General features: G+C 44.1%; 1 protein-coding gene and 1 pseudogene across 1 annotated transcript; one reads left to right on the top strand and one right to left on the bottom strand.

The window, feature by feature from the left end:
* Nucleotides 1-7,514: 7,514 nt before the first annotated feature.
* Nucleotides 7,515-8,234, bottom strand: LOC138931543 (cytochrome b-c1 complex subunit 10 pseudogene; annotated as a pseudogene).
* Nucleotides 8,235-14,340: 6,106 nt separating this feature from the next.
* LOC138931536 (endogenous retrovirus group K member 9 Env polyprotein-like) lies at nucleotides 14,341-16,623 on the top strand. The gene has a single exon (XM_070292404.1). The coding sequence runs from the start codon at nucleotides 14,428-14,430 to the stop codon at nucleotides 16,282-16,284; it is 1,857 nt and encodes a 618-aa protein (XP_070148505.1). The 5' UTR covers nucleotides 14,341-14,427; the 3' UTR covers nucleotides 16,285-16,623.
* Nucleotides 16,624-17,114: the final 491 nt, after the last annotated feature.

Genomic DNA, 17,114 nt, shown 5'->3' with positions numbered 1-17,114 from the left:
CTGAAAACAGGGGTGCACGTGTCATTTCAAATTCTGATGTTCTCCAGATCTGAGCCCAGAAGGGGGGTTGCAGGATCCCATGGCTCCTCTGTGCATACTTTCTTCAGGAATCTCCATGCTGTTCTCCGATGTGGCTGCACCCTTGTGCGTCCCCAGAGTGTACGGAGGATTCCATTTTCTCTTACGTCTTCTGCAGCATTTATTCTTTGGAGATCTTTCTGATCATGGCCATTCTGACTGGTGTGTGTTGGGGGGGGAGGGGTGATTCTTCAGTGTAGATTTTATTTGCATTGATTTAATAATGAGTGGGTCTTCCCTGGTGTGGCTCAGCAGTAAAGAATCTGCCTGCAATGCAAGAGATGCTAGAGATGTAGATTTGATCCCTGAGACAGGACGATCCCCTGGAGGAGAAGCAACCCACTCCAGTATCCTTCCTGGAAAATTCCAAGGATAGAGGAGACTGGAAGGCTACGGTCCATGGGTTGCAAAGAGTCGGACATGACTGAGCAACTGAGCACAGTAATGAGTGAGGGGGTGTCTTTCCAGGTGCTTGACTCGTGTATAGCTAGACATACACATGTTCTTTTTCAGGTTCTCTTCACATATAAATTATTATGGAGTGTTGAGGAGGGTTCCTTGTGCTATGCAGTTCTTGTGGGTGATTTTATAAAGAGTAGTGTGTTAATCTTGGAGAAGGAAATGGCAACCCACTCCAGTATTCTTGCCTGGAGAATCTCAGGGGCAGGGGAGCCTGGTGGGCTGCCATCTATGGGGTTGCACAGAGTCAGACATGACTGAAGCGACGTAGCAGCAGCAGCAGCAGCAGCAGCAGTGTGTTAATCTACTCTGGGGAAACAGTGGAAACAGTGTCAGACTTTATTTTGGGGGGCTCCAAAATCCCTGCAGAAGGTGATTGCAGCCCTGAAATTAAAAGACGCTTACTCCTTGAAAGGAAAGTTATGACCAACCTAGATAGCATATTCAAAAGCAGAGACATTACTTTGCCAACAAAGGTCCATATAGTCAAGGCTATGGTTTTTCCAGTGGTCATGTATGGATGTGAGAGTTGGACTGTGAAGAAAGCTGAGTGCTGAAGAATTGATGCTTTTGAACTGTGGTGTTGGAGAAGACTCTTGAGAGGCCCTCGGACTGCAAGGAGATCCAACCAGTCCATTCTGAAGGAGATCAGGCCTGGGTGTTCTTTGGAAGGACTGATGCTAAAGCTGAAACTCCAGTACTTTGACCACCTCTTGCGAAGAGTTGACTCATTGGAAAAGACTCTGATGCTGGGAGGGATTGGGGGCAGGAGGAGAAGGGGACGACAGAGGATGAGATGGCTGGATGGCATCACCTACTCGATGGATGTGAGTTTGTGCGAACTCTTGGGGTTGGTGATGGACAGGGAGGCCTGGCGTGCTGCATTTCATGGGGTCTCAAAGAGTCGGACACGACTGAGCGACTGAACTGAGTGTGTTAATCTGAACCAGCTCATTTCTCACTGCCCTCCTCTTTGCCTCCTTGGGAACCATAAGTTTCTTCTTGCGAACCATAAGTCTGTGAGGCCATTTCTCTTTGGTAAAGAAGTTCATCTGACTTCATTTTTATGGTATCACCTAGAAGTGATACCATATGATTCTTGTCTTTCCCTGTCTCCCCTGCTTCACTTAGAATGATCACCTCTACTTTCCTCCTTGTGGATGGAAATGTCATTATTTGATCCTTTTTCATGACTGAGCAATATTGTGTTGTGTCTAGGTACCCCATCCTCTTCATCCGCTCATCTGTGTTCTGCGCTTGCTTTGCTTCCCTGTCTTGTTTGTGGTACCTAGTGCAGCTGTGATCATAAGGCTGCAGGCGTCTTCAAATTTTGGTTTTCTCCATATGTACACCCAGGTGTGGGATTGTTGGATCCTATGGTACTTCTATGCTTAGTTTGTTGTTGTTGTTGTTTTTTAAGAAACTTCATACTCTTTGGGCTTCCTTTGTGGCTCAGCTGGTAAAGAATCCGCCTGCAATGTGGGAGGCCTGGGTTCAACCCGTTGGTTGGAAAGATCCCCTGGAGAAGGAAAGGCTACCTACTCTAGTATTCTGGCCTGGAGAATTCCATGGACTGTATAGTCCATGAAGTTGAAAAGAGTCAGACACGACTGAATGACTTTCATTTTGACTTTCATACTCTGCCTAATGGATGTACCGATTTATATCCCCACCAAGAGTGTAGGGAAGTTCTCTTCTCTTCGTATCCTCTGCAACATGTTTGTTGGAGATTCTCTGAGATGGCCATTCTGACAGGTGTGAGGTGATAGCTCATTGGACTTTTGATTTGCCTTCCTCTAATAATTAGTGATGCTGAGCATCTTTTTAAGTGCTTAATGATCATGCGTATGCCGCCTTCATGAAATGTCCATTGAGATCTTTGGTTCATTTCCTAGTTTTGGTTCATTTTATTTTTGATATTGAGCTGTTGTATGCTTTGGAGATGAATTCTTTACGGGGATCTTTGTTTTGAAATATTTTTTTTCCCTATTCTGAGTGTGTTTTTCTTTCATCTAGGGTTTCCTTTGCTGTGAAAATGCTGCTAAGGTTAATTAGCTTTTGGCTTATTTGGCCAAATAAGCCTTTTGGCTTATTTTTTTTTCTTTTTCAAACTTTCTCATTATGGCTTATTATAAGGTATTGAGTATAGTTCCCTGTGCTATACAGTAGGTCCTTGTTTATCCGTTTCATATATAGTCATGTGTGTGTGTCAATCCCAAACTCTGTATTCCTCCCCCCCACTCTTTCCCTTTTGGTAACCACAAAGTTTGTTCTTCATGCTTATGAGCCTATTTCTGTAATAAGTTTATCTGTATCATCTCTTAAAAGACTCCACACATAAGAAATACCATATGATATTTGTATTTCTCTGTCTTGTTTATTTTACTTAGTATGAAAATCTCTAGGCCCATCCATGTTGCTGCAAATGGCAATACTTCATCCTTTTTATGGCTGAGTAATATTCTACTGGGTATATATACCACATTACCCATTCATCTGTTGATGAGCATGTAGGTTGCTTTCAACTGGAGAAGGAAATGGCAACCCACTCCAGTGTTCTTGCCTGGAGAATCCCAGGGACGGGGGAGCGTGGTGGGCTGCCGTCTATGGGGTCGCACAGAGTCAGACATGACTGAAGCGACTTAGCAGCTGCAGCAGCAGCAGCTTGCTTTCATGTCTTGGCTATTGCGAATAGTGCTGCTATGAACACTGGGATCCATGTATCTTCTCAAATGAGTGTTCTCATCTTTTCCAGATATATGCCCAGGAGTGGGACTGCAGGATCCCATGGTGGTTCCACCTTCAGTTTCTTAAGAAGCCTCCATAACGATTCTCCACCATGGGTGAACCAGTTCACATTCCCACCGTCAGTGTGGGAGGGTTGCCTTTTCTCCACACCTCTCCAGCAGTTATTATCTGTAGACTTTTTAATGATGAACCTGGGTTCCTTCTGAAGCGCCCTGGCCTCCAGGAAATAAACAGTAGGTGAAAAAGGCTGGTGCACAAAAGTACGTAGCGCACGCCACTCCTTGTGTTAAAATGTGTGAAGCTGCTGTGGACTCAAAGTATGTGTCAGTATGTCTCCCTGAAATGTGTGTGTATATTGACACCCCAGCCCCTCAGTGTGGCTGCATCTGCAGACGGGCCCCCAAGAACGCCGTCAAGGTTAAACGAAGTCAAAAGGGACCTGATCCCCCAGAAGAAGCGTGTCCGAAGAGTCCCCAGAGAGCTCCCCTGCTCTCAGATCAAGGGAAGGCCACGTGAGGGCGTGGTGAGGAGGCGGCTGAACCAAGCCTCCAGAAGTGAGTTCAGGCTGCAGCCTCCAGAACCAGGAGAGGTTCACTGCAGCCTCGGCGGCTGGGCCTCTGTTCTGTGGTGGCAGCGCAGGCAGAGTCATGAGATGGCTGTTTTCACAGAGAGGATGTTTCTAGCCTCCTCCGGGACTTGGCAGGTGTTACACAGTCCATCCTCCTGCACCTGCTCGTGTCTGTATCTGTGCCTATGCAGATAGGTTCTCAGGTGCCTCCCTTCAAGACACAGAGTCTCCCCTGAACGAGATGTGGAGGGGATGGCCTGAGACTTTTGAGTGGCTTGTAAAAGGCAACTCCCCCAACCTCGCCCACCATGTAGTAAGGAGGCTCAAGTCACACCTGAGAGGCCCACATGGGGAGCAGCCATGTGAGGGGGCCTCGCGGAAGCCCCAACACCTGCCCACCCCCACCCCCACCATGAAGCTGATGCCTCTGTTGCAACTTGGTGAGGGCCCCTCAGCCAGCACCCCTCAGACAGATCACTCTCAAACTCTCAACTGTGAGGTAATGTTTGTCCTAAGCCACCAAGTCAGAAGTAATGTTTAGGCAGCAAGAGATAAAAACACCATGCAAGTATCACCCACCACACATCTGAAATGATCAAACCATGTCTGCCAGCCCCTGGGAACCCCAGACCTGTGCAGTTCTGTCACTGAAGGGGTCCCCAGGTCACTGCACCCCAGCATGAGCACGTGCAGGCGGGCAGGTTTCAGAGCGAGGTTTAATGCCGTGTGCGTCTGAAAGGTTGCTGCTGAGCCATGAAAGACACTGGGATTCTTGGCCTCCAGAAGAGAAGAATTCAATCCGGGGCCAGAGACGAGACTTGATTGCTCAGAGTTTTTGTGTAATAAAGTTTTATTAAACTATAAAAGAGATAGAGAAAGCTTCTGAGATAGACATCACAAGGGGGCAGAAAGAGTGCCTCATCACTAGTATTCAGTTCAGTCATTCAGTCATGTCCGACTCTTTGCGACCCCATGAATTGCAGCACGCCAGGCCTCCCTGTCCATCACCAACTCCCAGAGTTCACTCAAACTCATATCCATCAAGTCGGTGATGCCATCCAGCCACCTCTGTCGTCCCCTTCTCCTCCTGCCCCCAATCCCTCCCAGCCTCAGAGTCTTTTCCAATGAGTCAACTCTTCGCAAGAGGTGGCCAAAGTACTGGAGTTTCAGCTTCAGCATCAGTCCTTCCAAAGAACACCCAGGCCTGATCTCCTTCAGAATGGACTGGTTGGATCTCCTTGCAGTCCAAGGGACTCTCAAGAGTCTTCTCCAACACCACAGTTCAAAAGCATCAATTTTTCGGTGCTCAGCTTTCTTCACAGTCCAACTCTCACATCCACACATGACCACTGGAAAAACCATAGCCTTGACTAGACAGACCTTTGTTGGCAAAGTAATATCTCTGCTTTTCAATATGCTATCTAGGTTGGTCATAACTTTCCTTTCAAGGAGTAAGCGTCTTTTAATTTCATGGCTGCAGTCACCATCTGCAGTGATTATGGAGCCCCCCAAAATAAAGTCTAACACTGTTTCCACTGTTTCCCCATCTGTTTCCCATGAAGTGATGGGACCAGATGCAATGATCTTCATTTTCTGAATGTTGAGCTTTAAGCCAACTTTTTCATTCTCCTCTTTCACTTTCATCAAGAGGCTTTTTAGTTCCTCTTCACTTTCTGCCATAAGGGTGGTGTCATCTGCATATCTGAGGTTATTGATATTTCTCCCGGCAATCTTGATTCCAGCTTGTGCTTCCTCCAGCCCAGCGTTTCTCATGATGTACTCTGCATACAAGTTAAATAAGCAGGGTGACAATATACAGCCTTGACATACTCCTTTTCCTATTTGGAACCAGTCTGTTGTTCCTTGTCCAGTTCTAACTGTTGCTTCCTGACCTGCATATAGGTTTCTCAAGAGGCAGGTCAGGTGGTCTGGTATTCCCATCTCTTTCAGAATTTTCCACAGTTTATTGTGATCCACACAGTCAAAGGCTTTGGCATAGTCAATAAAGCAGAAATAGATGTTTTACTGGAACTCTCTTGCTTTTTCCATGATCCAGCGGATGTTGGCAATTTGATCTCTGGTTCCTCTGTCTTTTCTAACTTCAGCTTGAACATCTGAAAGTTCATGGTTCACGTATTGCTGAAGCCTGGCTTGGAGAATTTTGAGCATTACTTTACTAGCACGTGAGATGAGTGCAATTGTGCAGTAGTTTGAGCATTCTTTGGCATTGCCTTTCTTTGGGATTGGAATGAAAACTGACCTTTTCCAGTGCTGTAGCCACTGCCGAGTTTTCCAAATTTGCTGGCATATTGAGTGCAGCACTTTCACAGCATCATCTTTCAGGATTTGAAACAGCTCAACTGGAATTCCATCACCTCCACTAGCTTTGTTCATAGTGATGCTTTCTAAGGCCCACTTGACTTCACATTCCAGGATGTCTGGCTCTAGGTGAGTGATCATACCATCATGATTATCTTGGTCATGAAGATCTTTTTTGTACAGTTCTAACAATGGAGTTATATACTTTTAATTAGTTACTACAGTGAATCGAAAGAATGTCTGGAGGTTGTAAAGACCTTACTAGACCCACTCCCATAATTTACATTTTAAGATAACAGGATTAGCCAGAAGGCTTTTTCTAGAATCTGTCTTCAAGCAGGATACATTATTATTATATAATCCTAAGGAATGGCTTAAAGCTCAACATTCAGAAAATGAAGATCATGGCATCCAGTCCCATCACTTCATGGGAAATAGATGGGGAAACATTGGAAACAGTGTCAGACTATTTTGGGTGTGGCGCTCCAAAATCACTGCAGATGGTGACTGCAGCCATGAAATTAAAAGACGTTTATTCCTTGGAAGAAAAGTTATGACCAACCTAGATAGCATATTCAAAAGCAGAGACATTACTTTGCCGACTAAGGTCCGTCTAGTCAAGGCTATGGTTTTTCCAGTGGTCATGTGTGGATGTGAGAGTTGGACTGTGAAGAAGGCTGAGCACCGAAGAATTGATGCTTTTGAACTGTGGTGTTGGAGAAGACTCTTGAGAGGCCCTTGGACTGCAAGGAGATCCAAGCAGTCCATTCTGAAGGAGATCAACCCTGGGATTTCTTTGGAAGAAATGATGCTAAAGCTGAAACTCCAGTACTTTGGCCGCCTCATGCGAAGAGTTGACTCATTGGAAAAGACCCTGATGCTGGGAGGGATTGGGGGCAGGAGGAGAAGGGGACAACAGAGGATGAGATGGCTGGATGGCATCACGGACTCGATGGACGTGAGTCTGAGTGAACTCCGGGAGCTGGTGATGGACAGGGAGGCCTGGCGTGCTGTGATTCATGGGGTCACAAAGAGTCGGACACGACTGAGTGACTGGACTGAACTGAACTGAAGGAATGTAGAGGGAAAAAAAAACATTTGTCCTTTCCTCCTCCTTGAGAATTCCAGACCCCTCTCTCCTTGGGTACCCCCGGACTTCTTATCAACCTGCCTAGGAACTGACTCTCTCATGTCCACACACCAAAGCTATTCCCACCAACAGAGGAAATGAACTCGTCCCAGATCCTTCCTGGAGGCCATCCAGAGAGCCTGGGCTGTTCCAGATGCAGACGGCAGGAGGCAGCACCGGCAGACAGCACAGGGGCCTGAAGGGGTGAATTAATTAGTCATCCCTCTTGAACTTGCCATTGACATAGGGCACCCAGTCCAAAATCAGCCGCCAGTCAGTGGCCCACGCCAGCCCCACGGTGCCCATGGCGCCCCTCGTGCTCGCTGGGGGGACCCGGTCTCTGGCCAGCCAGTGGTAGCACGGGCCCAAGAACCTGGTCAGCATCGCGGTGCCATCCCAGCTCAGGGTGTCTGTTTGGCTTATTTTTGTTTTATTTTTTGTTACTCCAAGATGTGGATCCAAAATGAACTTGCTGCGGTTTACAACAGCGTTCTCTGCCTATATTTGCCTCAAGGGTTTTAGAGTGTCCGTCCTCATACTAAGATCTGTAAATTATTTAGAGTTTATATGGTATTAGAGAGTGAGAAATGGACTATTTCCTGCTATATCAGTAAACAAGGATGTCAACAGTTCAGTTCAGTCGCTCAATTGTGTCTAACTCAGCACATCAACAGTTCAGTCGCTCAACATGTGTCCAATGTGCAGCCCAGAGGACTGCAGCACACCTTCCCTGTCCATCACCAGCTCCCGGAGCTTGCTCAAGCTCATGTCCGTTGAGTTGGTGATGCCATCCAACCGTCTCATCCTCTGTTGGCCCCTTGATTGAAAGATGCATTCAATCTTTCCCAGCATTAGGGTCTTTTCAAATGAGTCAGTTCTTCCCATCAGGTGGCCAAAGTATTGGAGCTTCAGCTTCAGCATCAGTCTTTCCAATGAATATTCAGGACTGATTTCCTTTAGGATGGACTGGTTTGATCTCCTTGCAGTCCAAGGGACTCTCAAGAGTCTTCTCCAGCTTCACAGTTCAAAAGCATCAGTTCTTCGGTGTTCAGCTTTCTTTATGGTCCAACTCTCACATCCATACATGACTATTGGAAAAACCATAGCTTTGACTAGACAGACCTTTGTTGGCAAAGTAAAGTCTCTGCTTTTTAATATGCTGTCTAGGTCGGTCATAGCTTTTCTTCCAAGGAGCAAGTGTCTTTTGATTTCATGGCTGCAGTCACCATCCACAGTGATTTTGGAGCCAAGAAAATAACGCTTGTCATGTTTCCATTGTTTCCCCATCTATTTCCCATGAAGTGATGGGACCAGATGCCGTGATCTTAGGTTTTTGAATGTTGAGTTTTAAGCCAGCTTTTTCACTCTTCTCTTTTACTTTCACCATGAGGCTCTTTAGTTCTTCTTCTCTTTCTGCCATAAGGGTGATATCATCTGCATAAGTAAGGTTATTGATATTTCTCCCAGCTTCTGCTTCATCCAGCCTGGCATTTCGCATGATGTACTTCTGCATAAAGTAAAATAAGCAGGGTGACAATACACAGACTTGACGTAGTCCTTTCCCAATTTGGAACCAGGCCATTGTTCCATAGTTGCACTGAACTATTCTACCCATTGCTTCTTGACCTGCATACAGATTTCTCAAGAGGCAGACCAGGTGGTCTGGTATTCCCATCCCTTTAAGAATTTTCCACAGCTTGTTGTGATCCACAGTCAAAGGCTTTGGTGTAGTCAATGAAGCAGAAGTAGACGTTTTTCTGGAACTCTTTTGCTTTTTTCTATGATACAATGGATGTTGGCAATTTGATCTCTGGTTCCTCTGTCTTTTCTAAATCCAGTTTGAACATCTGAAAGTTTTCGGTTCACATACTATTGAAGCCTTGCTTGCAGAATTTTGAGCATTACTTTGCTAGCGTGAGAGATGAGTGTAATTGTGTGGTAGTTTGAACATTCTTTGGCATTGCCTTTCACTGGGATTGAAGTGAAGACTGACCTTTTCCAGTCCTGTGGCCACCGCTGAGTTTTCTAAATTTGCTGGCACACTGAGTGCAGCACTTTCACAGCATAATCTTTTAGGCAAATGCCAACCGATATCATAGTCATCAGCAATTGCAGCCCTCCAGTGTGAGCTGGTGAGCCCTCAGGGAACTCAGGAAGGAGAAGAATATCTGCTTTCTAGCAGCCATCAGACTGCAGACACTCCCTAAAGTGAGCCCGGAAGAAAGGAAGCTCAGGATGTGAAAAAAGGATGCCGGCCCAAGATAGGTGAGGTGCATATAAAAGGAGTGATTTCAGTGAGCCTAACTCTTGCATCTTCCCATACACAGGAAAACACTAAATTCCTTGACTACCTGCCCTTTGTTACAAAGTTCTGGGTAACCTGGCTCCTTCCCTCATCTCCTGAGAGCAGTTCTCTCAGAGTTAGCTGAGATGGTGTCGCCTGGGCTTGAAGACCTAAAAATTCCCACCGAGTAAAACATAACTCTCAAATTTTAGGTTGTGAATATTTTTTAAGTCGACAGGAATATCGTAATTTCATTCCCATTTTCATTGTTTAAGGAACCTCCACACTGTCTCCATGGGCTTCCCAGGCGGCGCTACTGGTAAACAACCCACCTGCCAAAGCAGGAAACATGAGATGCAGGTCTGATCCCAGGGTGGCCAAGATTCCCTGCAGGAGGGCATGGCAACCCACTCCACCATTCTTGCCTGGAGAATCCCATGGACAGAGGAGCCTGGCAAGCTACACTCCACAGGGTCAAAAAGAGTCGAATGTAACTGAAGTGACTTAGCACACAGACATACTGTCTCCATAGTGGCTGTTCCCAACTGACATTCCAGCACTGATGGAGGAGGGTTCTCATTTCTCCACAACCGCTCCAGCCTTGATTCTTTGTAGAGTGCTTGACAATGGCCATTCTGACTGGTGGGAGGTGATACCTCATTGTAGTTTTGATTTGGATTTCTCTAATATTTAGCAAAGTTGACAGCATTTCCTGTGATTTTTTTTTTAAGAGTATGAGTGAAACATCCTGCAATTGACTCTTGAATGTCTGCCCTATGTTTTGATGAACACTGCTAGAACATTCTTTGAAGGCTGGTGGTGTTTACTCACACCCCCATGGGCCTTCTGAATTAAGTGTCCATCAGCACAGCTTTCAACGCTGTTGTTATGGAAAACGGCCACAAGGAGGCAGCATTTCTTCATGCCCCTTTTTTTCTTTTTCTTTCTGTGCAATTTCATTTTGATCTTATATCGGAATAGAGTTGCTTTCCAATGTTGTCTACAGGAGCTTAATTAAGTTATGCATAAATGCATACATTTTTTTTCAGGTTCTTTTCCCCACGTACAGAAGATCCTAAAAAGTACCGAGAAACCAGAATCAGAGAAGAGAATAAAAATGCGGCAAGAGGTGGTGGAAAAGCAAAAGTGAAGTCGCTCAGTCGTGTCCGACTCTTCGGGGCCCCATGGACTGCAGCCTACCACAGTCCTCCGTCCATGGGATTTTCCAGGCAGGAATACTGGAGTGGGTTACCATTTCCTTCTCCACGGGATCTTCCTGACCCAGGGATCGAACCTGAGTCTCCCTCATTGTAGGCAGATGCTTTGAGGGCAGAAGCTTTTACCATCTGAGCCACCAGCGAAGTCACCCTGAGCCACCAGGGAAACTAATGTAAAATCCAAGAAATGCAATCCTGTCGAAGCAGAGCTCTACAAATTTAAAGCACGAAAACTGGATTCCAGAATTCCTTACAGTGGGCACATTTTCCCTAATAAGCTGCCGGAGAAGCCACCCACTGTGCCTATTGGCTTTGATTTTGAAATGGAAAACAGAACCAAACAGAGAAAAGCAAAGAGGGTATTAGAAGATAAACACTTTAAATTTATGCGAAGCCTTGCCCTTATCTATCTTGTTAGGTGTTGTGGGCGTTCCTAAAAAGAAAGAAATTCCACTCACTGTCCCAGGACTCCTGCTTTTGTTCAGAGAAAGAGAACCCAAAACCCACCCAAGACGAGGATGAGGAGAAGCCAGGAGTGATAAGAGCTCAACAATTACCCCATAACAGAGTACCTTTTAAGCCCAAAACCCCAGTGAGAACTGTGGAAACATGCCCTTTCTCTTTTGATTCAAAAAAGTCACTTACAGAAGGAGAAGAAAATAAAACAACTGCAGAAAGAGGAGTTGCCTAAGTTCTAGGTGCTTCCTTCACCTCATTCTCCCACCATTAACCTGCAGGAGAAGATAAAGGAAACAACTGAGATGGAGCCTTCTGCTTGGAGCCTGGCAGAAGAGGTGCCTGAAGGCACAGACCTGGGTTCTCTCCTTGCCCCAGTGACAAGAAGCCTCCTCCTGATGTGATGGAAAGAGTGACTCTGGTTCCTGGATGGTGTCTGTAGCCAAATCTAGCAGTGGAGTCGCCTGGAGAACTTGGGTAGTATCCACATAGTCAAGGGCCACTCACTTACAGTAATTTGTGTTGCTTCCATCCTCCTCCTCTTTTTTACATATGTCAGAATATATAGTTGATTTAGTTTGTAATTTAGTCACTTAAAGTATAATTTTTGCTGCTTTTATCCTTCACTTTTTATCAAGGCATCATTTTGCCCCTTGATTTAAAATCTAATCAAGACCGAAAAGGCTTGGGGTGTTTTCCCTAGGGACCTCTGATTCTCCTGTGACACATGCCGATCCTATTGATTGGAAATCTGAGGAACCGGTATGGGTCGATCAGTGGCCCCTAACACAGGAAAAACTTTCTGCCGCACAACAGCTGGTGCAGGAACAGCTGAGACTTGGGCATATTGAACCCTCTACCTCTGCTTGGAATTCCCCAATTTTTGTTATTAAAAAGAAGTCTGGGAAATGGAGATTGCTACAAGATCTTCGTAAGGTAAATGAAACAATGATGCATATGGGAGCCCTACAACCTGGGTTGCCCACTCCTTCTGCTATACCTGATAAATCCTATATCATTGTTATAGATTTAAAAGATTGTTTTTACACTATTCCTCTTGCACCTCAAGATTGCAAAAGATTTGCTTTCAGTTTACCCTCTGTTAATTTTAAAGAGCCTATGCAACGCTATCAATGGAGAGTTCTCCCGCAAGGAATGACTAATAGCCCTACGCTGTGCCAAAAATTTGTTGCTACAGCAATAGCTCCCGTTCGTCAACGTTTTCCTCAGCTATATTTGGTTCATTATATGGATGATATATTACTAGCTCATGCTGACGAACATCTATTGTATCAAGCTTTTTCGATTCTAAAACAACATTTAAGCCTTAATGGTCTTGTTATTGCTGATGAAAAAATTCAGACTCATTTTCCTTATAATTATTTGGGTTTCTCCTTATATCCTCGTGTTTATAATACCCAATTAGTACAATTACAGACTGACCATTTAAAGACTCTAAATGACTTTCAAAAACTTTTAGGAGACATTAATTGGATACGTCCTTATTTAAAATTACCCACTTATACCTTGCAGCCATTATTTGACATCCTTAAAGGTGACTCTGATCCTGCGTCACCCCGAACACTTTCTTTAGAAGGACGAACTGCTTTACAATCAATAGAAGAAGCTATTAGACAACAACAGATTACTTATTGTGATTACCAACGATCATGGGGTTTGTATATACTTCCTACCCGCCGAGCACCCACAGGGGTACTTTATCAAGATAAACCTTTGCGATGGATATATCTATCTGCTACTCCAACTAAACATCTGCTCCCTTACTATGAACTTGTTGCAAAAATTGTAGCAAAGGGACGTCACGAGGCCATCCAATATTTTGGTATGGAACCCCCCTTCATTTGTGTTCCTTATGCTTTAGAACAACAAGATTGGCTTTTTCAATTTTCAGATAATTGGTCTATAGCTTTTGCAAATTACCCGGGACGGATTACTCATCATTACCCTTCTGATAAATTGTTACAATTTGCTAGCTCTCATGCCTTTATTTTTCCAAAAATAGTTCGCCGACAACCTATTCCCGAAGCGACACTTATATTTACAGATGGATCTTCTAATGGAACTGCAGCTCTAATCATTAACCATCAAACCTATTACGCACAAACCAGTTTTTCTTCTGCTCAAGTTGTGGAATTATTTGCAGTCCACCAAGCGTTGCTAACTGTACCTACTTCCTTCAATTTATTTACAGACAGCTCCTATGTGGTCGGTGCCTTACAGATGATTGAAACTGTTCCAATTATCAGCACCACCTCTCCTGAAGTTCTTAACTTATTTACATTGATTCAACAGGTTCTCCATTGCCGCCAACACCCCTGTTTCTTTGGACATATTCGTGCACATTCCACCCTTCCTGGTGCCCTGGTACAAGGCAATCACACTGCGGACGTTCTTACTAAACAAGTGTTTTTCCAATCAGCTATTGATGCAGCCCGAAAATCCCATGATTTACATCACCAAAATAGTCATTCTTTACGGTTGCAATTTAAAATTTCCCGTGAAGCTGCACGGCAAATTGTTAAATCTTGCTCTACTTGTCCTCAATTCTTTGTTCTTCCTCAATATGGTGTCAACCCTCGAGGTCTACGCCCTAATCACCTCTGGCAAACAGATGTTACTCACATTCCTCAATTTGGGCGTCTTAAATATGTTCATGTCTCTATTGACACTTTTTCCAATTTTCTCATAGCTTCCCTTCACACTGGAGAATCAACACGTCACTGTATTCAACATTTGCTGTTTTGCTTTTCTACTTCAGGAATCCCACAAACCCTTAAAACAGATAATGGACCTGGTTATACTAGCCGTTCTTTTCAACGTTTTTGTCTTTCTTTCCAAATTCATCATAAAACAGGAATTCCTTATAATCCACAGGGACAAGGTATTGTGGAACGAGCCCATCAACGCCTTAAACATCAATTATTAAAACAAAAAAAGGGGAATGAACTGTATAGCCCCTCACCGCATAACGCCTTAAACCATGCTCTTTATGTTTTAAATTTTTTAACTTTAGACGCAGAAGGCAATTCAGCAGCCCAGCGTTTTTGGGGAGAACGATCCTCATGCAAAAAACCACTTGTACGATGGAAGGATCCACTTACCAATCTGTGGTATGGGCCAGACCCTGTACTAATATGGGGACGAGGGCATGTTTGTGTTTTTCCACAGGATGCCGAAGCGCCGCGCTGGATTCCGGAAAGGCTGGTACGCGCGGCAGAGGAACTCCCTGACACATCAAATGCAACGCATGACACTGAGCGGGCCCACGAGTGAGCTGCCTACTCAGAGGCAAATTGAGGCGCTGATGCGATATGCTTGGAATGAGGCTCATGTACAACCTCCAGTGACACCTACTAATATACTGATCATGTTATTATTATTGTTACAGCGGATACAAAACGGGGCAGCTGCGGCTTTTTGGGCATACATTCCTGATCCGCCTATGATTCAATCCTTAGGATGGGATAAAGAAACGGTACCTGTATATGTTAATGATACAAGTCTTTTAGGAGGAAAATCAGATATTCACATTTCTCCTCAGCAAGCCAATATCTCCTTTTATGGTCTTACTACTCAATACCCTATGTGCTTTTCTTATCAATCACAGCATCCTCATTGTATACAGGTGTCAGCTGATATATCCTATCCTCGAGTGACTATTTCAGGCATTGATGAAAAAACCGGAAAGAGATCGTACCGTGACGGAACCGGACCTCTCGACATTCCGTTTTGTGACAAACATTTAAGCATCGGCATAGGAATAGACACTCCTTGGACTTTATGTCGAGCACGAATTGCATCGGTGTATAACATCAACAATGCCAATACCACCCTTTTATGGGACTGGGCACCTGGAGGAACACCTGATTTCCCCGAATATCGAGGACAGCATCCACCCATTTTTTCTGTAAACACTGCTCCTATATATCAGACAGAACTATGGAAACTTTTGGCTGCTTTTGGTCATGGCAATAGTCTATATTTACAGCCCAATATTAGTGGGAGCAAATATGGTAATGTAGGAGTTACGGGGTTTCTATATCCCCGAGCTTGTGTTCCTTACCCATTCATGTTGATACAAGGCCATATGGAAATAACACTGTCATTGAATATTTATCATTTAAATTGTTCTAATTGCATACTTACTAATTGCATTAGAGGTGTAGCCAAAGGAGAACAAGTTATAATAGTAAAACAGCCTGCTTTTGTAATGTTACCTGTTGAAATAACTGAAGAATGGTATGATGAGACTGCTTTAGAATTGTTACAACGCATTAATACGGCTCTTAGCCGTCCTAAAAGAGGTCTGAGCCTGATTATTCTGGGTATAGTATCTTTAATCACCCTTATAGCAACTGCTGTTACTGCTTCTGTATCTTTAGCACAATCCATTCAAGCTGCTCATACTGTAGATTCCTTGTCATATAATGTTACTAAAGTAATGGGAACTCAAGAAGATATAGATAAAAAAATAGAAGATAGATTATCAGCTTTATATGATGTAGTTAGAGTTCTAGGAGAACAAGTTCAGAGCATTAATTTTCGCATGAAAATTCAATGCCATGCTAATTATAAATGGATTTGTGTTACAAAAAAGCCTTACAATACTTCTGACTTTCCGTGGGATAAGGTGAAAAAACATCTGCAAGGAATTTGGTTTAATACTAATGTTTCTTTAGATCTTTTACAATTGCATAATGAAATTCTTGACATCGAAAATTCTCCAAAAGCTACTTTGAATATAGCTGATACTGTTGATAATTTTTTACAAAATTTATTTTCTAACTTTCCTAGCCTTCATTCACTGTGGCGAAGTATAATTGCTATGGGCGCGGTTCTGACTGTTGTGCTTATCATAATTTGTTTAGCTCCTTGCCTTATTCGTAGCATTGTTAAAGAATTTTTACATATGAGAGTTTTAATACATAAAAACATGTTGCAACACCAACATCTTATGGAGCTTTTAAAAAATAAAGAGAGGGGAGTTGCGGGGGACGACCCGTGAAGGGTTAAGTCTTGGGAGCTCCCTGGCAGGTATGCCGGGCCCTAGGACATGTGCCTAAGCTCCCTGTCCCGCCACCCTCAAGAGTTTTTATAACCCTTAAGGCTCCAAGATGTTTGGTTTCGGCAACATTTCATAGAAGATAGATTATCTTATTGTGTATACTTCATAGAAGATAGATATTCTGATTGTGTTCTGTATACAATGGTAAGGGTCTGGTGATTGTATCCTGAGATTAAAAAACAACCTTGTGAGTGCCTTAAGTTACGTACTTTACCCTATATATACCGCAGCACAATAAAGCAAGGTATCAGCCATTTTGGTCTGATCCTCTCAACCCCATCTTTTGTCTATCTCTTATTTTCTTAGCGGGGACGCTCCGTTCTCTCCCTGTGCAGGTGTGACTCTTGCTTGTGCTGGCCGCGGCATTTTTATATTTAAATTTAAAAATAAAAATACTTGCTTTAGTTTATAGTTTATGTCTGATTCTTTCCTCTTCTCTGTGCAAAATGGATTTAGAGTTAAGGAGCCCTTTGCTCTGAGGAGGGAGTCTCGTTATCCGCGTGATGAGGAAGAGACTTGACTGATGTGTCCCTCACCGAGGCTGTCTGCCAACTTCAAGTGGAACTGCTGTTCAGGCGCCTTCTTCCCTTGTTGGGAATGCTGAGCAGGATACGCTTTAAGTCCTCCTGTGACCTGGGCTGGAATCAATATGTTTGTCTTACTGAAAATTTAAAAAGGCAGTTCCGTACTCCTCTCGACAGTGATTCTTAGCGTTTACATCTCATCAGCTCTGTACGTGTTCACAAGGAGACGTGATTTCTACATGACCT

The sequence above is a fragment of the Ovis canadensis genome, chromosome 5 (assembly GCF_042477335.2).
Source record: "Ovis canadensis isolate MfBH-ARS-UI-01 breed Bighorn chromosome 5, ARS-UI_OviCan_v2, whole genome shotgun sequence".
NCBI lineage: Eukaryota > Metazoa > Chordata > Mammalia > Artiodactyla > Bovidae > Ovis > Ovis canadensis.
This window is presented reverse-complemented; position numbering and strand designations above follow the sequence as displayed.